The 23,495-nt window shown below is 38.9% G+C and overlaps 2 protein-coding genes across 8 annotated transcripts in view; one reads left to right on the forward strand and one right to left on the reverse strand.

The window, feature by feature from the left end:
- Nucleotides 1–23,495, reverse strand: part of SORBS2 (sorbin and SH3 domain containing 2) — a 225,359-nt gene that overhangs the window by 78,526 nt on the left and 123,338 nt on the right. For 6 of the 7 annotated variants that reach the window (XM_047855088.1, XM_047855091.1, XM_047855090.1 and 3 more), the window contains exons 3-6: nt 22,872–22,921; nt 18,385–18,477; nt 12,167–12,193; nt 11,796–11,920 (exon numbers count right to left, since the gene is read on the reverse strand). In XM_047855088.1, the coding sequence (XP_047711044.1) occupies nt 11,796–11,920; nt 12,167–12,193; nt 18,385–18,477; nt 22,872–22,881 (255 nt within the window). In that variant the 5' untranslated portion in view covers nt 22,882–22,921. The remainder of the gene's footprint in view (nt 1–11,795; nt 11,921–12,166; nt 12,194–18,384; nt 18,478–22,871; nt 22,922–23,495) is intronic. The other variant, XM_047855087.1, reaches the window with a different exon arrangement.
- Nucleotides 1–23,495, forward strand: part of TLR3 (toll like receptor 3) — a 430,042-nt gene that overhangs the window by 29,284 nt on the left and 377,263 nt on the right. The gene's annotated exons all lie outside the window — the stretch shown is intronic.

Here is a 23,495-nt window from a genome sequence, read left to right on the forward strand (position 1 = left end):
AGAAAACTGTATAAACTTAGAAATCTTGCCTGGGAAAAGTTTAGGTGGTACTATTTGGTGTTCTTGGCCAGCCAGCATTTTCCTAACAGTTGGTGCCATACAACTGTTCCTCTCATAAAAAGTCATAATTAATTTTTTTCTTCAGCCTTTTAAACAAATACTTCTAAAACAAATACGTAAAAAGGTTTCTCTTAGTCACAGATAGCTTAAAAAATGTGATGAAGACTATTGACTCTTCTCTTAAGAAAAGTGTACAAATTCATGCCTACATAAAATTCTGCATAAACTTTGGGGATTGTGGATAACCATAATCTAACAATCTGATTTCTCAACTTGTTCGATTAATCTAACAAGTTAAGAAATTCCAACCCTGGATAAAAAGACAGGTTTCCTTATCCTATTTTTATTTAATATGATTGCTGATGTTGTTGTTTAAACACGCTTGTTTTGAAAGTGATACTTTTTTACAGTCTCTACAGTTTTTTTTTTAAATGTTTTGTTTATTTTTGAGGGAGCGCAAGTCAGGGAGGGGCAGAGAGAGGGGACAGAGGATCTGAAGCGGGCTCTGTGCCGACAACAGCGGGCCTGATGTGGGGCTTGAACTTACGAACTACAAGATCATGACCTGAGCCGAAGTTGGACGCTCAACCAACTGAGCCACCCAGATGCCCCCTTTACTGTATACAGTTTTAAAATCTCTAGAATTAACTGACAGAAATCTCCAAGTTACCCAGAATTTAAAATAGTCTCGTAGTAATGTATGCATGTTATTATTACATTTTTATAATAAAGTAAAATTACACTATTATGAAGTAAAACTATAATATTATGAAACTACAATAATGATAATTTAAAATGTAAGGATTTTGCTAGAATTCTGAATGCAATTCAATACAAAGCTATCTTGGGTGAGTACGGTGTCCATGGAATTTCTCATAAGAATGGAATTCCACTGAAGAGCTTTCCATGTAACATGGGTCTCTTTAGTTTTATTTATGCTCAGTGAAAATTCTGTTAAATAATATAAATCATGCCAAAGGATTTGAGTTATCTGCTCAAAGGAGTTCTTTCCCCTTCAAAATTAAAGAGGAAAAGCTAATGACTGTATCTCTCCCTGGATTGGCTTACCGTATGTATCCTTTCGGACTTGAAACATGTCAAATGCTAAAGCAGATTGTCTCTAAAACCACAGTTGTCATGGGTAATACGATCAGTTTGTTTGTGTGGCACGGTGTCTAGGAATGGTCTCTATCCATTCATTTGTTCTCTCAAGAGCTTGTGTGCAGAACTCTTTCACTTTGCGAGTTTCTCTCCCTACCTCCTGATAGGCTCACAATTTTGAGTCCTAATGCGCGTGTGTGTAACAGATGGAATGCATCTTGGTGAGTCATACCACATTTAAATTGCTATGGATGAAACTAAAAAAAAAAAAAATCAAGTCTATAGGTTACTCACACAAAAGCTTTGAAATAGCTTGCCGTAAAGATGTAAATTACATCTTAGACTAGTTTTTTGCGTGACCCTGGTCTCCTCGTTGATGAGATGCCCTCTTAGACACAGCAGGAGAGAAAACCACATGCTACGTGTTTCTCTGAGGAAAATGTGGTAAGAGTGGGGGGCAAGAGCCTGAAAAGGGAAGAGGATTGAAAAGTCAATCCAGACTACTTGGAGTAGGAAACATTAACATAAAAAACAAGAGAATTTGTTTTCCTGCTGAATTTCGTGGCAGACAGACAGATGACTGCAGAAAATCACCATAGTTGTTTTGTGTCTCCATCTTCCAAGACATGTAAGGTTAAGGTGCTTGGCTGTAGGCCCACAGTCCCCAACTTTTGTGGGTATAAGTTCCTTTTCACTTTCTCCAACTGTTGAGCTGGGAGGGAGAGAGGAGCTAGAGACACCAGTTTGCTGCTGCCTGGTTTCTACAAAGGAAAGGGGCAGCGCTTAAACCCCAAGGTACTCAATATTCCAAGAGAGAGCAGCGTTGAACCTCTGGGTCCGCATGAATTCAACCCAGAATGCTAAGGTGAAGTTGTGGATGAAAGAGATCACTAACTCGAGGCTGGACTCCTTGAGGAACTAAGGAATGAGGCGGCTCAGGAAGGATGAGTTTCAGCAGCGGAAAAGGTGTATTGGTTGTGCGTAGGCCTTGCCAACTCAAGTGCCTACCCAGGGCCAGGAATGTACCCAGAATGGGTAGATCAGGTCAGGTGTTAGATAAGAGGGAATAGTGAGAACCACAGTAGGATGGAGAAGGCATGTTCCTCCTAAAGGCGGCCAAATTAGAAATAAAATAAACCCCGTGGCAGGCCAGCCAAACATATCTATAGTTACAAGGCCGTGGGCCGTCAGTTTGCTGACTCTGTAGATCCAGAAGCTGGAGGTGAGAAAAGGGTCGTCGGCTGTGGGCTTGGTATAAAACTGGGGCACCGGGAAAGGAAGCATAGTCCGGCAACTCCAGGCCTCAGGGGACATGAGGAGACCCTTATCTTGGGTGCAAAATTGAAAGGAGTGACAAAAATTCAGTACCTGGGGGAACCTGGGTGGCTCAGTCAGTTCAGTGTCTGGCTCTTGATTTCAACTCAGGTCATGATTTCACAAACTGTGAGATCGAGCCCTGCGTCAGTCTCCACACTGAGCATGGAGCCTGCTTGGGATTCTGTCTTTCTCTCTCTCTCTCTTTCTGCCCCTCCCCTGCTCATGCACTCTCTCTCTCTCAAAATTAAAAAAAAAAATTCAGGGGCGCCTGGGTGGCTCAGTCAGTTAAGCGTCCGACTTCAGCTCAGGTCATGATCTCACGGTCTGTGAGTTCGAGCCCCGCGTCGGGCTCTGTGCTGACAGCTCAGAGCCTGGAGCTCTGTGCTGACAGCTCAGAGCCTGGAGCCCGTTTCAGATTCTGTGTCTCCCTCTCTCTCTGCCCCTCCCCTGTTCATGCTCTGTCTCTCTCTGTCTCAAAAATAAATAAACATTAAAAAAAATTTAAAAAATTCAGTAATTGAGACAAACATTATTTTCATGCAGTCTTAGAAAAAAAAATCAAAATCAATGTCCCCCCCAAAATCCATACAGAACCAAATGCCAAAAATTTAAATAGCATGACAAGTCACACTGAAGACCAAGAAAAAAGGAAAAAATTGTATCCTGGATTTTTTAATGAAAGCAAACCCATCAGTAAAATTTCCCAAATCTTCTTTTTCCTGAACTCATTCTCAGTGGAGAGAATAGCTGTGTTAGACAATTTCCCCTCGACTAACAATGATCACAAAGAAGACAATTTTCAATTAAGAGGAAGTAAGATTATAATAAATTCTGTTTGTGTAAATAAAATATTGAAACGTAATGTTGGTTTTAATGCACCTACTTTTTAAACTTTCCAATATTTTAAAAATGACTTCAATGTTCTAGAAAAAATTAACAATACATAACAACATATATATACGGGCACGTATTTTTATTTCTGTCTTGGGCTCCAGTTGGCTTGACATGCTACTGTGGTCTGGCACCTTGATCTTGTAGGTCTCCTTTCCCGAGGAGCATACAGAATACTTGAGAAATATCAGGCAAGGGATTTGACTGGTTTTATTCTCTATTTTTCCATAGAGTAGACAGTAATTTACTTGAATAAAAAAATCTAGGAGGGAATTACATAAGAATCAATGCCCTTATATTGAGAAATCATTTATATTTTATTGGGTGTCATAATGGTTCTTTCATTATTTTTTTTTTCTCTTCACTCGTTGGATAAAGGTACTAAAATTTCTACTAACTTAAGGGAATGGTGTCTTATGTTGATTTTAAAACACTACCAGGATAACTGGAGTTGACCGTTGAAAATGGATGACCAAATAATGGAAATTGCTGATGGGTATTTATAACGGAGTTTTATAATATAATTATCCATCTCATTGTTAAGACTTTGAGTTTCCATAATTTTTAAATAAACAATTTAATAATTTTTAGGAAAAATAAAAGTCAATCTTTACCCTCCCCCCTCCCCCCCCCTTCCTGCTTCTGTAATAATCAACCTCCTCTCTCTGCCCCTCCTGAGGATGCTGGGGAGGAAGTACCTGGCAGCCATGTTTGTATTAGGCGATTCCATTTCTCTGGCCACAGCTGACTGTTCAGGAGAATAACTGAACTGAACTGGGCCAATTAGGCACTTCCTCCCGCCAGGGAATTTGAATTATATGACACTGAATGTCCCAGTCAGGCAGTAGTGTTCCCCACAACCCCAGACACAAGTTCATGCATAACTGGCACCAGACAATGTCACAGGAATCCACAGACAACTTGAAGCAATGAGAGGATAGAAGCTAAGAGAGAACGAGGCTGACTCACAGAGGACAGAAGGAACTAGGTGGCATCTAAGATGGGGAAAGAGTAGCTAACTGGTCATTCCCCTGTTCCCGAAGGCCTGACTGTACACTGGCATTTCAGTGATGCAAGATTGCCCTATAGTCTCATAAGGAGGACCCTTTTACCAGAGACCTTAACAGCATTATAGTCCCTACCTGTGGGTGCAAGTTATCCAAAATTGTCACCCAGATTCGGACACACAGTGTGGTATCTGATCAGGGGAGTGAATATTTCCACTGTGCTCTGTGGTACTCTGATGGAGAATATGATTTTGAATCTAGGAAGGTGTCATATTTTAAGAATGTTGCCAGAATATGGGGTTCAGGAGTCAGGTTATCTCAGAAAATAGAGGCAGTGGCAGCTACTGCTAGAGCTGTGGATCTGGAGTCAGACAGACGTGGGCAGGTCATTTAGTCTCCCTTGGCCTCCGTTTCCTCATGTGTAAAATGTGGACATTAGTAAAACCCATCTCCTAAAGCTGGTGAAAATTAAGTGTGGAAATGTACGTAAAGTCCTTAGTATAGTACCAAAAAAAGCATTTAGTACAAAAAAAATGAAATGCCTGGAAAGCACAGGCATGCTTTGCCCAAAGCAAAGAGCAGGGTAAGGAGAACATTAATATGAAAACTGCCATCAGCTGATAGCATAACAGACTCACAGAGAAGAATATGGGATGTTGGTTGGCCGTCCTAATGGAACACATGAGCGATCGGTGCGGTATTGATGGGATTGGTCCAGAAAGCATACTTTGTATTCTAAACCTTTCTTACCATTCTGCGCTGCTGACATTTATTCATTATTCTGCCTTCTTTAACTTAGACATCTTGATTGCATGGAGCAACAGAGATGACTTTGCTCCTTCCTCTACATGACAGCGAGATAAATTCTCCTCTGAGTCTCTAACATATGTGCAGCCACAGCTGTGAAAGTAGGCTCTGACAAATGATTGATTAGGTTATTTCATAATAGAAGGGTCGAGATTATCCTCCTGAAGCAACGGGAACAGCATTCACCAATGCCAGGGAAAATATTTAGGGTGTCGCTTTTGCTGTCTTTTCAAAGCTTCTGGCTTAGACCTCCGCTTATCTGACACTGAAGAACAATGTGACTTTTTTAGCAACAGGGTATCTGTTCCCACAGTGATAGTCGGGTAACACACCTCATTTTGGTTCTATTTATAAATTAGTAAGAAAATCAAACAATATGTTCAATTATCAAATATGGAGAGAATAGAAATTCCTAAAAGTAGGTTGCTGTTTTCTTCTTAAACCAACGGGCAGACTTTAACAAAAACAGCAAAAAAAAAAAAAAAAAAAAAGTAAACGGAACTTGTAGAACACTGAAGTTTCCTTTTCACTTCTCAGTGTAGAGAATTTTTGTTTCTTGGGTCTGGTAATTTCTTGGGAGGCTAATTCTTTATAATGGAGCCTATATTGGGCTGATTCATAGAGTGTAGCCTTCAGCTCTCAGTATTTGATGAGACTTCTCACCAGAACATGGGGTGTAAGTATTTAAAATGCAAAGGTCACCATTGTGAGAGGCCATTACCTGGAAAATGAGACTTAACAATGCCCATTTTTCACAATAGGCAAGATGGGGAAACAGCCTAAATATGGGTCAGTGGAAGAATGGAGTAAAGAAAGTGTGATATGTACATACAATGGAATGCTATTCAGTCTTAAGAAAGAAAGAAATCCTGTCACGTGAGACACGGATGAACCTTGAGGACATTATGCTCGGTGAAATAAGCCAGTCACAGAAAGACACATCTTGCACGATCCCGCTTACATGAGGTATTTAAGACAGTCAAACTCAGAGAAGCAGAGAACAGGAAATCGGTTGCCAGGGCCAGGGGCGGGGGGGTTGGGAGGGACGTGGGTTGCTGTTCAACAGGTATAATGTTTCAGTTATGCCACATGAATACGTTCTGAAGATCTGCCCTGCAACATTGTGGCTATAGTTAATGATACGCTTTAAAATCTCTGTTAGGGGCGCCTGGGTGGCGCAGTCGGTTAAGCGTCCGACTTCAGCCAGGTCACGATCTCGCGGTCTGTGAGTTCGAGCCCCGCGTCAGGCTCTGGGCTGATGGCTCGGAGCCTGGAGCCTGTTTCCGATTCTGTGTCTCCCTCTCTCTCTGCCCCTCCCCCGTTCATGCTCTGTCTCTCTCTGTCCCAAAAATAAACGTTGAAAAAAAAATTAATAAAATCTCTGTTAAAAGGGTAGATCTCATGTTAAATATTCTTACTACAATCAATCAATCAATCAATCAATCAATCAAAGCAAGCCCAAAGTGCAATAATGTCATGCCACCTTTTGACAAAATGCTATAAAGGGCAACACACTCTCATCATGGAACACACTGCAGATCAGATGCAATCAACTTTAATCCACTCCTTAAAAAATGTGTTGTGGAAAACAACAGATTTCCTTTTCCCCTTCAGAGATAGAGTTTGGAAAAAGGATACTATTTTAAAATAACAACTTCTACATATCAAGGGGTTACTATGTAGCAGGCCCTACACCAGACTCCTTGTATACAGTATCTTATTCAAACTTCACAGGGGATGAATGCTGTTATTATGCCCATTTTACAGATGAAAGACTGAGGCTCAGAGAGGGAGAATCACTGGATGAAAGGGCTTACAATAATGAGGCCTTGAAAGGATGTCTTTCCAGTTGCTCTTCTCCTAGCCTCTCTTAAGCCCACTCCAAGAAAGTCTCCGTACCCACAACTAAGTCCAGGATGACTTGGCAGAACTCATCGTACACTTGCCCCGACAGCAGTATTTGTGCAGTTAACCATCTCTTCCTTCTCCGTATACTTTCCTTGCTGGGCTTTTAGGATACCACATGTTCCTGGATTTCCTCCTCCTTTAGTGGATGCTTCTTTCAGTCTCCTCTGCTGGTTCCTTCTTTTACTATTGGGATGGTCTTGGGCTCAGTCCTCGGGCCTCTTGTTTTCTCAGTACTCATGCCCTGGTGATCTCATTCAGTCTCTTGCCTACGAGAACCATCTGTAGGCTGGTATCTCCAACCTGGACCCTTTACCTGAATGCCAGGCTCCTACATTGGACCGCTTGCTCCACCCCTGCATGTGGATATCTCATAGACACCTCAAACTTACCATATCCCAGTGGAACCTCTGACTCTCCCCCAGACCTGCTCTACCCAAAGTTATCCAGTCTGTGTGGGCAAAGGCTGGCAAATTCCATCCTCCTCAGGTGCAAAGATTCAAGCCCTTGGAGTCAGCCTTCACTCTTCTCTCTGCCTCACGTCCCCCATGCAGTCTGGCAGGCGGTCCTGTTGTCTCTGTTTTCACAATACATCCAGAATCTGATTTCTCCTCACCTCTGCTGCTTCTCCCCTGCCTTGAGCACCATCATTTCTCACGTAAATGGTTGCAAAAGCCACCTAACTGGCTGCCTGGTCTCCTTTCCCCCTAGCGTAGTTTGTTGTCCCCTGAGCTGCCAGAATGATTCAGTTAGACCGCGAGTTAAATGACAATTGCGGTAGCCTTGAAATTTCCCAATGGCTCCCATTTTTATTGAGAGCAAAAGTTGAAATCCTTGCAGGGACTGCTGTCATCTGGCCACTGTTACCTCTGACGTCCCCTCTGCCTCCTCTGTGCCTGCCTTTCTCCCTCTCCTTTCCACTGGCTTCCCCGCTGGTCCTCAAGCAGGCCCAGCATGCTTCAGTTTTAAAGCCTTTACACGATGCTCTCTCTGACAGGAATAGTCTTCCCCCTTCAAAGCTGTTCGGTCTTCTCAACGAGGATCCTTTGACTACCCCAAATAACGTGGACTCTGCTCCCCGGATCCCTGCTTAGTATTGCTTAGTTATTCACAGAATCTCCTTCTGATGTATATAATCTAAGTTTTTTTTTTTTTTATTAAGTTTTGCCTCTCTCTGGCAAGATTTTAATTCTCGATAGTTTCAAATACAGCTCTGTGACTAGAACAGACTTGACACATAGTAGATACCCAATAAATAATTGTTCATTGACTAACAGTGACAGGTTCTCAACAGCTTAATTTGTGTTTCATGCTGATTCTCTGGGGATTATGTAATGAAACCAACTATCTCTGGTCGGCATGGATAGTGACAAAACCGTGGAAAAAGAAAGTTATCGAACTTCAGTTTCCCTGCATATAATAAACTCCTAGTATTTTTATTTGCTATTATAATTATTGTTATCATATTTCATAGGGGCTTTCAAAAGATATTACCTTAATTCGAAGAAATTTCACTAATGAATTAATTTTGCATATCACAATCAGCTGATGAAGGAGATCTTTTTAGCAGAGGTATGAAAGTACCCGTTTGTCTTTCTTTTTTTTTTTTCCAATATTTATTTTTGAGACAGAGAGAGACAGAGCATGAACGGGGGAGGGTCAGAGACAGAGGGAGACACAGAATCTGAAACAGGCTCCAGGATCTGAGCTGTCAGCACAGAGCCCGACGCGGACCGCGAGATCGTGACCTGAGCCGAAGTCAGACGCTTAACCGACTGAGCCACCCAGGCGCCCCCCCCTCCTTTGTCTTTTTAATCATCTAAGCTTAAGGTTTCTGCTGTACAGGTGGGAAAAGGGATGTGGTGTCAATCAGATGTCTGATTTTCTACAAAGTTTAAAAATATATCTCTTCAAGGATATGTTTTGGATGATCTTTAATAGTGCAGCTACAGGAAATCGTATTATAGAGATTATTTACTTGGGTATTAGCGTTTCCAATACTCCCACTACTGCTGTAGCTGTATTTTATCTTTATTAATGGCTACCTCGTGTGTAGTGCTTGCTCTGTGCTGAGTAGTTTTCTTCCCCTCTCTCCCTAGTCCTACCATAACCTAGGAATTAAGGATTAATTATTCTTCTCATTTCTTTGCTCAGACCGACAGAGAAGTTAAGAAGGTTGCCTCATCACATAGCCAGCGATGGAGTTGAACTGAAATCTGCTGTTTATCCTTACAGCTTATGCTCTTAACAGTATATCGTGTTGCAGAAACCAAGAAGAGGAGCATTTATCTTCTAAATGATTAATAAATGCCAGTAGAATGACACTATGAGAGCAGTTTACATATAGGGAAATAAGGGTTTACTTCCTAACAGTCTGGATATTAAAGACTGACGACTCTATGTCCTGAGATAAATTTTAAGGGGTAGAAATGGATCAAGTTTCAGTGAAAATGAATATTGAGGTACAAAGGAGTAAATGCTGGATGAATTAAAATACATGTTCCCTGCCAAAGTGAATTGTAATTGCTAATTATGTTATATAGGTAACTGAGGTAAATCGAGGCACTCAGAGGCCTGACATAAAAAATATTTCTGTGAAACGTAAAAATACTTTGAGCACTGAGGTGGTTTGCAGAGTATTCAGTGGTAACCAATTCATCAATACTTAGAGGGAAGAAATGTTAGCACATGATTTCTGGATTAAAAATCTATGTATATTATATATATAATTATATATATTAATTATATATTATATATTATATATAAAATATATAATTGGTTTATTATATTAATAAGATAAAAATATATTAATAATTAATATATAATTAATATATAATATATTATATATAATTATATTATATATATTATATATAATTAATATATAATATATATAATATAATTATATATATAATATATATGTATATTATATATATATATAATATGCACATATATATTGGTTGGTTGTATATATATATATACACAACAATATATATATATATATTGTGTATATATACACAATATCTATTGGTTGATATCTATTGGTTGATATGTATTTTTTTAATTAAAAGATACCTAGAAATCTATTGATGAACTTAGTAGGGTTTGAAATAAGAACATGGTTTCTTTCTCCTTTCCCTTCCTGCTCGGAAACTAACAAAGCATTTGGTTATAGAAGAAGCCCAAATCAGAGGAGTTAGGGTCTCTACTGAGCACCTGTAAGAAGAGATTGGAAAGTGTAATGTACCACCCGGCAGTCTGAGGACTGGGAGGCCGCAGCAACTGCAGATTTTTGTCTCTCTTGCTGAAGAGGTATCTTTGTGGTCTCTGGAGAAAGCTCAGGTAGCTGTTTGTGGCTTTCAGGATCGTGTCCTGAAACGGGAGTTATCTGAATGGAAAGAGATGCTGTGTATATCCCAGGCACTGGGTTAGGGGGTGGTGAGCAAGGCCTTTTGAGCCACGATGGTACCTCAACAGGTTGGGACAACCGTGGAGTATTAAAGTGGACACTACTTCCTAGATCCTGGTTGTGGATTAGTTTCAGTGTAGAAATTCGTCGAGTTTGAGAGTCTTGTGTGTAATCCTCTTGTAGAAATGGGGTGCTGGTGTCAGCATTTGATGGGGGACCAGTGCTGGCAGCTGCTGGGAGTGGGTTAGTGATTTTTTGGGTATATGACACAGTTGTGTTAGATTCTTCCGAATACACAATTGTCTGGTTTGAGTCATCATTGGAATACATAGTTCCTTCAAGAGGTTTTCTGCTAGTAAAGTACTTCGTACAGGAGGGAGCTTGTGTGTTAGTTACTAGTTGATCTAAAATGTCACCCTTTGTGTGGCTGGTTATGAAGGAACTACAAAAGCTCTCTTTTCTGGGCGGTGGAAAGGGTGCCTGGATTGCCAAAAGCATCCGGAGAGAGAAATAATGTTGAAGGAAAAACAGAGAGAAAGTCAAAGTTAGTCATTAAAGAAACCAGCGTCAACCTTACGCTTAAAGAAAGTAAAACAATGTCATATCTCCTTATTATTTACACATTTTGTTGGCTAGATTAAACGATCATTTTTGTTCCATTTAGAATGCCTTGCAATTTATTATCGATAGTTGCCCTCTGGGAGAAAACGGTTTTTATGGAGAATACATTATGAAGTTTGACTCCATCTATATTCTTGAAAATTATGTTAAAAATGAACATGTGTTCTCTTGGCAAATTTTTTAGACCTTGGGATATATGCATAATTTTAGACTTTGAGGTATAGGTACCCTATATTTATTCACACTGTTTCGGTAACACTTTTAAGATTTGGGGCACAATTTTACTAAGATCTCCAACACAAGGTTCTTTCAGTTAATGTAATGAACAGTTGCATAACTCCTATTTATTGAATAAACATTTGGCCGACCGCATAACTTTGAAATCAAAGCATCGGCTGACAGCTTTTTATGAATTTAAGGAAATATCATAAACATTATGTAGAAAGTGATCGTACTTTTATGAACTGAATCAGAAAAAAAGCCCCACAAAGCCCGTTTTGAGCTTAAAACTTGTCTTCTATGTTGTGAATTCAAGTTTGGCAAGGAATACAGATCCAAAAGCAAAAACACATTAAAGATAAAAGATGCATCTAAATATGCACATGTTGCTGGAGAAGACTGTAAAGCATATTTTTAACCATGTTTAAAATAACGCAGTAAACAAGGCCGTGCAAGATTACCTGAGTTGGTGACTTTTTTTCTTGTAAGTTTGGTCGAACGCTTCTAAAACCTTTTGCTGCAAGAGAGGAATATGTAGCATCGCCGTTCAGTGTCTCTTGATTTCGATCATTGTAAGAGCTCCAAGCTTTTATTAAGGGAAGACAAATTGGATACAAAAATATCTACATTCACTTTTATCATTTTTTTGGGTAAAATTTATTTTTATTTCCAAAATAGAATTTAATTTCTTTTTAGAAATTAAATTCAGTTTCATAGACATAAGTGTATATGCAATTGAAGTTTACTGTGAGGTCAACAATGTGACTACAAATATGTTAACAAAAAAAACTCACAACAAATGTAATGGTCATTCAGAATAGCTTTTCTGTACCTGAGTCTGGTGACTGAGAATCACGTCCTAAAAGAAAAAGAAATGCTGAAATTAATACCAGGGTAAAAGAAATGAACAGTCTAGTAAAGATCATTTGGGAAAGAACCACAACCACTTTCTTTTTTTTTTTGCAAACATGATCTCATTTCTAAAACTCGAAGTAAGTCCAATCTACTAAATGAGAGGTTTGTGCATTTATGTTTATTTCAATTAAAATATCATTCATTAAACATAATATGTAATTAACACATATAAAAACACTGATTTTTTCCCCCTCAATAATATTGCAACCATGTAATTTTATCTTATTATTGCCCAAGCTGGATATATGAATTTTTAAATACCAAATTAAAGGATCAAAAGGTATCTGGTTTGAAAACAATAACTGCTTCTCCAAGCATTAAATCAAGCCACGAGATACTTAGTTTTCCCTGCCCTGGTGTTAGTAACCATACTCAAGTCCTATGTTAGATAGCAGTCAATTTTTTGTAGCCTGCATTTCATTTTTATATTTTAAGAAAGTGTAGGTATTTCCACCATATTCTGCAATATTTTCAAATCGTTCTCTGGACTTTGAATTTTCTTCTTGTTGCCATTTTAAAATCATTTTGTATTCAAATATGAAAGAGCTGTTACGGTATATTCCATTGTCTTGCAGAAAGCTATGGAAAACAAGTTCAGTATTAACATAGTTGGAAAATGGCTCAATGGCATATTTACTATGGGGTTTATTTGAATTATACATTCAAGAATACTCTGTAACCGAGGTACACTTGAGGTAATCAGTTTGTTCTTTTATACCACATGGCCAACTTCTCACAGAATCATAAAGCCTGAACTTTACAAAGGACCTTAGGGGTCATCCAGCCTGATCTTCTGTCCAGTTCTGGACTCCTCCTCAAGGTTTCCCGAGACCATTATTAAATTGCTGTATTTCAATGCCTGATAGAACACGAATGTTACATGTGAAAAGGACTCTTCATTTTCTTTCTAACGCTTATGGGATACTTTGACATCTAAACACATGAATTTGGAGTGATAAAAATGAGTTGAGAAATGAGAGTTTGATTTTTAGATAAAATATTTGGTATAGACTCTTTCCAAATCAAAGGAACAAATATGTGACATAGCACAGAGTACATTACCATGTCTCCAGCTCACGTGAGTTAGAGAAGACTGACAAATCTTCATCCTTTGTGATAATTGCTAATTTAGTATGGAATTTATCTCCAATGAGCTCAAAATCATTTTGCCATAATAAAATGGCTACCGCAAAGAAAAGCAGTAACTTCGAAGACTTACATGTGAAATGCTTACTACCAGATTCTGTTTCTAGGATTTAGTGGAAGCAGAAGTGATTGAAATTCTCAATCACCTCATAAAGATGAGGACTCTATAAAGAAAACAAACATGGTGTAGCAATGAGGAGCAATCATTAGAAGTCTGCTCTGGGGCCCTCAGGGAGAGAGATGGAATAACCACCTGGGTGTCACATACTGTTTGTGGACAAGGAACAAGTTTTGGGACCTGGAATGGCAATGGAAAGGGAAGGAGCATTAATAATTATTATTTATATCATAATTATCTGTGTAAGCGTAGGGAGTTTATTTCACCCTAGTTTGATAAAACTGAGCTTATAATGGAGGGTGTGTGGGTATATGCCGGGGATGGAGGTGGAAGGTGTCAGATGCTTGGAAGTACAAGAGGTATAGACACAGTGAAGGGGAGGAAGGTATATTTAGAGCAGACTTGAAGGATGCTTGAAATACACTTTATCTAATTGGTCGTTTATAGAGGGGCAATTCTGTTTCTTCTTACTGGTGACCATGCTGGAGATTATGGAATCTACGGGGGAATAAACATTAAGTGCAAGACTCACAAGATAGTCACTCTAGGTTCAACCAGAGGCTTCCCTCTTCCCCTGTATTGGGCCCAGGGACTTCCAAATGAAACTGTACGTATGCTACAGGAAATGTGAGATATTAATAATGGCGAGCTTTTCAAACTGTACTCAAATTGAGTTCTACTCAGTTGAACTCAAATGAGTTCTACTGAATAGCCCTGCTTACCATGGTAGACACAAGTGTGTAGAATTATGAGCAACGAGAAAGGAGAAAAATGGCCATGGATTAAAACTTCAGGATGAACCCATATGTTAATGAGTCTTATGTTAACGATTAAAGTCTACTCTTAAGTGGGTGGTCTCTTAAGGATATTCAAATATACAACATTTGTTTCTTTAAAATAAATCCAGTTGTATAAAGCTAATACATCAAGTCCTGATTTGCTATTTTATTATAATTTTTCAGAGACACTGAAAGATAAATACCATCCCACGTGAATACTGTTCACCGTAGCCTTGCTTTTATTTAATTTCTGCCAAGAAAGCTTAGGAAAGGGAGGGCAAGTGTGATTTGGAGCAGGTAACAGAAAATGTCTTGGAACCATGTCAAATAAAGAGAATATAGGGTTTTTTTTTTAAAGGTCTAGCATGTAAATGATTTGGCAGGTTTGTGGGGGAAATGGTTTTTGCCCAGTATCTTGAGCGTGATTCATGATTGTTCATTTGTGAAAAAACAGAGCTTGAATTCCAGGGATCAGAGATTTTAGTTTCTAATGTTCTTTATAGTTGATGGTCATTGCTTCTCTGGAAATTAAAGCATGAGTAAATGGGACAGATTTATCATTCCCTGGCTCTTTTGCATGTGCATGTAAATAGGGTGTGTGAGAATTAAGAACTACAAGGCCTCTTCTCTGGTACAACGAACACTCCCTGTGTCCAGGCAGAAGGTGGTGGACACCTGTCACAGAACTTGTTGAGGCATTCGTGGCTCAGTTCGGGGATTGGGCTGGATGCCCTCAAAGGTCCTTTCCAATTTGATGATTGCACCATTACGATGTTTATGTAGCTGTGTTTGTGGTACCTGTTATATCATAATCTCTCCCCTGAGGTTTTGTTTAAATTCCTTTCCACTGGTATGCTATATTAGACATTATAAACTATACTTTTGTGAAAATTATGATGATTTTAATTCTTATAGTTCCTTTCTTTAGAGGGTTCAAATGCTTTGCAAGAATTAATTAAACATATTAATTCAAGGCAACTAATTGAACGCCTACTGTGTCTCTAAGTGCTGTGATAAGCCTTTTTATTTATTTTCTTCATTTACTCTTATTTAATTCTGGCAAATCCTTGTGAGTTTGGGAAATGATTATGTTCTCAGAGAGGTAGGAAATGTGAAAAAATTTATTTTTTCTTGGTTTGTTTTTTGGGTTTTTTTTTTTTTTTAAGAAAGGAAACTTGAAGTCCAAGCAGATGGAATTTCCCAAGGGTGTATGTATAATACACAGGTGGTGTTGGTAAGACCCAGTTTCTTACCACAGTGGTCCAGTTCCAAAGCATAACACCATACTGGTGTTATCTTAGACTGCCACGCATTTTGGTAAAATAAAATATCCTTTGAGAGGCTTATGCTATCCCTATAGTCTATAGCCAACATACTTATTGTCATGGCTCTAGCTTAGGTTGAAAATCTCTGTGTGCTATGAATTGCCCATTGGGACATTACTTCTCCTAAAAGATAAAGAGAAAGGCACTGATTTAAAGGACAAATAGTTGATCGCTAGCAGCTCATACTGACTCTGTGACTGAGCGGGGAGAGAGAGGAGCTTAGAATCTTTTGCAGAGGTAGTCTTTTACTTAAAGGTTGTTTTATTTTAATAATACCTAATGTAGTAAGTACTTACTAATCCTCTTTTGATTCACAAAAAAACACTATGTCGAATTAGTTCTTGTGAAGGCTACCATATCATGTAAGAGGCATAAAAAGAGGCTGATTTCTTTCTTCAAAGCGTAATTAAAAGTTCCTTGAGAAAGGAATCATGTCTTATGTGTCTAAGAAATACAAAAGAGATCCAGTTTTAATGTAACAATGAAAAGCAAAGTTCAGGGGACTTCATTCTCTAGAAATCTTACTCCTACTGATACAAAATTAAAATTTTTTTTAATGTTCATTTATTTTTGAGGGAGAGAGAGAGAGAGAGACAGAGCACGAGTGGGGGCGGGGCAGAGACAGAGAGGGAGAGACAGAATCCGAAGTAGGCTCCAGGCCCCGAGCTGACAGCACAGAGCCCAACACGGGGCTTGAACCTGGGAATGGTGAGATCATGACCTGAGCCACGGTGGGAGGCTTAACCGACTGAGCCACCCAGGGGCCCCCTAATGATATAAAATTTTAAATGGTTGGGGCACCTGGGTGGCTCAGGTGGTTGAGCATGCAGATTTGGCTCAGGTCATGATCTCATGGCTCGTGAGTTCGAGCCCTGCATCAGGCTTGCTGCTGTCAGCGCATAGCCTGCTTTGGCTCCTCTGTCCCCCTCTCCCTCTCTTGGCTCCTCCCCCACTTGCACTCCCTCTCTCAAAAATGAATATTTTTTAAAAAAGTTTAAATGGTCCAGAGCCATTGCATACTCTTATTACTGAAGATTATTTCATATTCCTAAAGTACTAAATCTTGTCCATTATTTGGATTCTGAAGCATTAAATATTTTCTCCTAAATCGAATGTTATGAAATTGATGGTGTTCTAGTTTTGAGTCTCCAAAATGGCAATCTCTGTTTCAATATGCTACTATTCCATTAGTAAACTTTTGTAAATCATAACAATCTGGCATTGTTAAAGTAGTGCCACATTCCCTAGATGGTACCCTCAGATGGTCCGCGTCTGAGCAGCTTGGGCCAGAATTTTACTTGGTTGAAATGCCAGTGGCATTTGTGGTTAGGCATTCCAATCACGTGCTGGCCCTGGAATTCTATTTATTTACTTATTTACTTAACCAATCAATCAATCAATTTATTTATTTATTTTCCTATTGCCCTTTCTTCCCTTTTCTCTCGGGTATCCAACATAAACTACACTTGAGTTTTTCTAACATTTTTCCACGCTCATATACACAGGAATAAACATATACAAATACATACACGAAGATCTCTCTTAACCAAAATGATGTCATACTACATACTTTGCAATGAGATTTGCGTTTAAAAAATGTAATATATTATGGAACCACCTGGGCCAGTATTTAAACTTGTACATTGAAATACACTTGTGACCTGGAGGTGGTGGTGGCTAAGAGTGGGATTCTGCACGTGAAAGCTTGTTTTTTCCCTCAACATAGCTGAGTACTTTAGGATCAAGTGGCTTTAACCAAGGACATTCTCACTATAATTAACCACTAAATGTATGTGTATTAAAGGCACTGATATGCAGAGTATGAATTAAAATTATCTAAACACTCTCAGTCTCTTTCCAACTTCTCCCGAACTTACAAATATTATAAATAAAAAAACAAGAAACCCCCACCAACCAACCCACAATCAAGCCAACTAACCAACCAGCCAACCCACAAACCAGTCACAATAAGGTCTAGGCATATTTCAGGGCCTACAGACACTGGGGGTGCTGGGTTCACTTTCACCTTCCGCAGCAACAGCCCCTCTCAGGGCACGTTGTGCCCACAGGCTTAGGTGAGTCAGACAGACATTTGTCATCCAGAGACCCACCTCATTGGATGCTGACACATCACATTCTCAATGGCTTTCTGCAGATATTTATATCTGAGGGTACCAATTAATCTTATTTGGATCAAGACGTTTAAAATATATATTAGAAGGGTCTTTGGTGACTGGATTAAAGGATGTTTTAGGGTCTTTTTCAAAACTATTATTCTATCATATTGTTTGCAACCTTTGGTGAAGAAGTGAATTCATAATGATTCAGTTTTCTGAAAATCCCTCTTCCTGACCCCGTGTCCCCACCACCCGACAGTTTTCAGATAAAAAGAAAACAACTAAATCATGTGGAAGTTATCTTAACTAAATATGATATTGCTTTAGTTCACGTGGAAAAAAAAAAACTGAATTCGTTATTAACACTTGTAGCTGTTACGCAACACATTTTTGTCAGGTGACTGTTGTTTTTAATTAGATTTTTAACATGCTTTTTGCAAGAGATCAGTTTCGTTTGGCTTTTTATTTTTAGAATAAAAACAGTCATAAGGGATAGGAGCTATTCTTGAGACAAGAAAAATAAGAACTCGTAGGGCATTAGAAAGGTATTTACAGCCACTTTCATCATCCACACAGGATAATTCTGGAAGGAGAGAAAGGTCAGATAAAGCCAGTAGATTGTGACATTCTGTGAGTTAGTGATATTATACCTGCAGCCAATAGGTTTGGAGAACTCTGAACTCTCTTCACAGATGTTAATGTAACAGACATGGCAGCACGTTTGCGAGCACACCCACCGCTATCTGAAAGCAAAAAAATGATATAGCAGAGGCCACAGCAAAGGAGAAAGCACATGCAGTATCATGCATTTTCAGGTGGAATGTGCCAGACATCCAGGAGGAAGGTGAACAGCCAGAATGAGTAACCATGGGATACATCTGAAAATTTCACACCCACCCCAAACTAAGACGAAACAGAACCAAACAACCAGGAGTCTGTTTTAGCAACAGATGCCAATGCTTTAGTGAAAACACAGATTTTACACTTAGTATATTAATGGTTTTCTTTAATGAAAACACAAATAGGGGGCTCAACTTCGTTTGTACCATTTAAATTCAATTAATATTAAATTTATAAGCAGTGTGAGTAGCTTTTGGAGTTATGGGCAGCCTGTATTTCAGGACTGAGACGTGTGATATAGTATGTTTTGTATCCATCATTTAGGTTTTACTGTATTTTAGCCATTTATGGTTCCTAAAAGTAGCTTGAATCACTTCTTGAAGTAAAAGTTATTAACTGATACAGGCATGGTCTATTTGTTCTATAGGACTCATAAAGAAACATGTATCATCTTAGAAATTCTCTGTCTTCCTATTTGGAATCAAAGGCAATATTGATATATACAGGATTGAAATGACCAATGTTTAAAAAATTAAATTGCTTTTATACCTTTGAACAATATATATGATGATCTATATACTTACACTGTATGGAAATCACAACATGAGATAAAATAAGTGAAAATGCATCAGCTGTTTTAACATGATATGAGAAGTTCCGAGTAGCAAAACTTCTAAAATCGGAAGGTTCATGTTCTAGTTAGGAACAGATTCCAATTTCATTCCCACATTCCTTTGTATATGGAATGTGCAATAAATAGTTTTGCTCCTTCCCCGGGAATGAAAACAACTGAAATTGAATTCTTTTTGGAGGTTATAACAAGAAAAACAAATCCTATAACCACCACTGTGATAACATCATCATTGTATATTGCCACAGGCTAATCTCGGTTTTTTTCCCGTTCCTTTATTTCTTAAAGAAAAGGATGCACTTTGTTTATGGGAAGTGAGAGAATTTAAGAGAGCTCGGAAGTGAAACTTGAATTAATTATTGGCAAAACCGCAAGCAGTAAGATCAGTAGAATTTACAAGTGGTGGAATGATTCCCACGTCCAGCTAGAATTTCTTGAATATATGTTGAAAATCACGATTTCCTAATGCAGATAATAACTAGAGCCGAAAAATGAAGCAACAGAAGCGAAGTCAAATCAATCAAAGGCCAAACATAGAGAGACACAAATGGTGGAAACATACAGTACGAAAGATACCTTTAAGGGGGGCACCAAGAGGATTTTAGCAAATGGCAAAAATAAATAAATACATAAATACATAAATACATAAAATCTACAAGAGAGGAGTGTTTCGGATTAAATGGAGGCAATGTCACTGAACGTGTGCTGTATAGCAGCTATGAGTGGTCTAAAAGGATCGTGTAGTCAAGGGCGTCGAAAGCGGACACTGACCTCCGGGAAGTTTTATCTTCTAGTTCTGTTAATTCTGAACATCTGAAAATTTCAAAGTGAGGAGACTCGGGGTTACTCCTTCAGCCCATGGTTCCAAAACTGCGTGCTGAGGCGCCCCGGGCCCCATCAGGAGCTTCACAAGGGCTTGGGAGGATATTTTGTGTTCTTGAGGAGAACACAGCGATCCCTATCAGACACTGCATGAAACCACTAGCCTGAGCTAGTCCCATTTTCAACATAGTTGTGTGGTCTGCCTTTAGATGGTATCACATCTTTGAAAAGCTGGGTTTTGGTGATCACTGCGGCAAAAAGCAAGGACCCTCTGAAAATAATTTGGGGCCAGGAAAAGAGAGTGGTGATGTACACTCCAATTCCACGGTCTGAGAAGTTTTGTGTGCGTCCAACAGGCACACACATCCCATTAGTAAGTAGCTGTGGTTATAAAGAATAAAAAAAAATGATTATTTTTTTAAAGTTAAAGCGCATTATTTTTTCAAATTGCTTCTCCGTTGGTGGAACATGGGTACTTATTAAGTTGTCTGCACCTACTGCTTAATAAATAGAACCGTGAAGTATTTCTTTTGGCTTGAGAGGATGGCTAAAAATTCCCAAGCTATCTCGGCACTGTAAAACCAGAAAGTGTAGGAACCTCTGGGTTAAACTGTGTCTGTATTCTAAGCTAAGACCTACATAAAATGACGTGAGAATCCGTTTTTTATTCACCGTCTAATAAAGAGCTCCCCTCGAAAAGCTGAGACACCTGTGAAATTGCTAGAACAGAAAAATCTATTGTCTTCTGTATCTACTTACTCATGTGTTGATACTTTTGGCTCTTTCTTGAAGATGTGTGTGAGATCTCAAAGTGAGGATGCTGTCTTTAGTACTGTGGTGTTTTAAACAAAAGGGTCCAGGGGCACCTGGGTGGCTCAGTTGGTTAAGCGGCCGACTTCGGCTCAGGTCATGAGCTCGCGGTCCGTGAGTTCGAGCCCCGCGTCGGGCTCTGTGCTGACGGCTCAGAGCCTGGAGCCTGTTTCAGATTCTGTGTCTCCCTCTCTCTGGCCCTCCCCTGTTCATGCTCTGTCTCTCTCTGTCTCAAAAATGAATAAATGTTAAAAAAAAAATTAAAAAAAGAAAAAAAAAAGGGTCCAGTCACTTCTAACCCACTTTGTATGCATATGTTGGAATATCATATTTTGTATGCCTGTATGTGTGTAAATTCACCCAGATAAGCAAAGTAACTTTGCAAATCAGCATTCTATACAGAGCCACACTCACTCCTTTTAAATGAGAGCATGCTTTAGAGGGGGTTGCATTCATGTAACAGACTTGGAGTGATAACTTGGCTCAAGTACCCCAGAGACCTAAACAAACGCATGAATTTCTCCCTGCCTACTTTACTATTTAAGGATTGAATTCCAACACTAGGAAGATTAATTACTGAATGCGTTGTAATGAATATGGCATATTTAGTATGATCACATATTACACCTCCGTCATGAATAGGGTTATACTATAAAGGCAAATCAGCACTCCACAAGATGAAGGCTATTGGGAAGTTAGATTCAACTTTAATCCGTGAGGAGATGCCTGCAAAGAATTAATGAATATAACCTCCTCAAGTGGGCAGTTTGCTGGAGTGACAACTCTCACACCATGCCTTCTCCTGTTCAGCTGTGTTCTCTCTGTTCTATTTGCTTTCTTCAATCCTTTTGCCTTGTAATATTTCTCCTTTCATTTCCCATGTCTAACTCTCCCACATCGGTCCCACATCTCCAACTGTCCAAATGCCTTTACTTGGTTCTTCTCTAGGGTTATCATCTCCCTTGATTTCTCAGCTGTCCTTATATGTTTTGACTGTCTCCAATATCCTCATCTTGCCTGTTACTCTCCACATTTATAACTGCATTTTTGGGGCCCGGCTGACCCACACTTTTCTGAGGTCAGTTAGAGCAGGTTTCTGCTAAGGGGCAACCACAGGATCACGGACAGAAAGACAAGTGTCCATATCTCTACACTTGATCTAGGGATCGGATATTGGTTCTCACCAATGGTTGTTAATCGTCCCTCAGAGTATTTTGCTAACACTCAGAGATGGCAACCAGGCAAGCCGCTTGATGTGAGAAAATATCTCGGGCCACCCTTTTCCCTTTGCCACGGAGTAACTGGCTAGCTTTCCAGGGGCCACTTGTGGAAGGAAATGGCATTATCTGTGAACACAGGTTCCAGAATTGCAGTGAGAAAGTTGTTTTTCAGAATCAGTTGATAGCCCATATAAAAGTGTCAAGGGGGCAAAGGTGAAAATAGAACTCAAAATATTTCTACTGTGGAAAGAAAATTCATATGTACCTAGCATGTGTCATAAACACTGTCACAATTAACGTGTATCATTACATAATACAGAGTTCAGAGACCTCGGTGTTGTTAAAGCTATTTGGAGATAGTGTTCTCATTCTAAAAATATAGTACTTATGACTTTATGTGTATTATGTCTAGAATAATTAAGCTGATCTCACACGAAGCTTTGGCACTCTGTCTGCTAACATCGTTCACGTGAAGTGTTTACAAACGGGGGACTTTGAGTATTTTCTACTGCAGCAAGTTGCCTACGAATTTAGCCTATTTTAAGTGAGAAATTACAAATGTACGCATCAAATGATACGCTACTTTTTCTAGGGCTTAGGAACTCCTGTTCATTTCAAGATACGATCATAGAAAAAGGGAGTAAGGGTAGATAACAAAACAGAAAAGTCTACTTCTGATAGCTATAAGATTGGAGCACAAAAAACAGAGAAGTCAAGTAATGAATTTAGATGAATCAGATCAGCAGAGTACTAAACTTAATGATTTAGGGCCAAGATGATTTTGAAAGGGTCGAAACTAACAGAAACAGCATACCTGTATTCATTTTGACCTTGGAGGGTTTGTTATTAAAATCTTCAGTTTTCCTGTAGAAAGAAAATGGTGCATTAATTTGCTCACTAGTATGTGGAACAAAATACCATGAACAAGTGTTTTTGTTTTGCTTTTGGTGTACCTGGGAGTTAATAGCACATTACCGTTAGTCTTATTTTAAATCGGGGTGAATTCTAAATCGGGGTGAATGTATAATTCTATTCAAATTAAACTTCAGTTACTATTGGTCCTTGATCATAAACATAAACTTAGGTTGTTGCTTAATGGTGACCACTAATAGATGAAAATGGCGAGGAATTCAACTGTGCTAAAAATTAAATTTCTTTCACAAACATTTATGCTAAGAGTTTTTGTTTTCTAAGCCCCAAAGGGCCATTGGTTGTTAAGCGTCCTCTTCCAGAATTTTGAAAGGTAGTCTGGTACTTTGAAATCATGACCTTGCATTGTTCAATTTATTACATTATTTAATTTATTTTGTTTGAGATCATGACCTTACATTGTTTAATTTATTACTGGGTCAGTTTCTTACCAGGGAATAGTTAATGAATTGAGCATATATTTTGAGGAAACAGTCAAGAAAGATGAGATGCACCTATTTTTTCTTCT

The sequence above is a fragment of the Prionailurus viverrinus genome, chromosome B1 (assembly GCF_022837055.1).
Source record: "Prionailurus viverrinus isolate Anna chromosome B1, UM_Priviv_1.0, whole genome shotgun sequence".
NCBI lineage: Eukaryota > Metazoa > Chordata > Mammalia > Carnivora > Felidae > Prionailurus > Prionailurus viverrinus.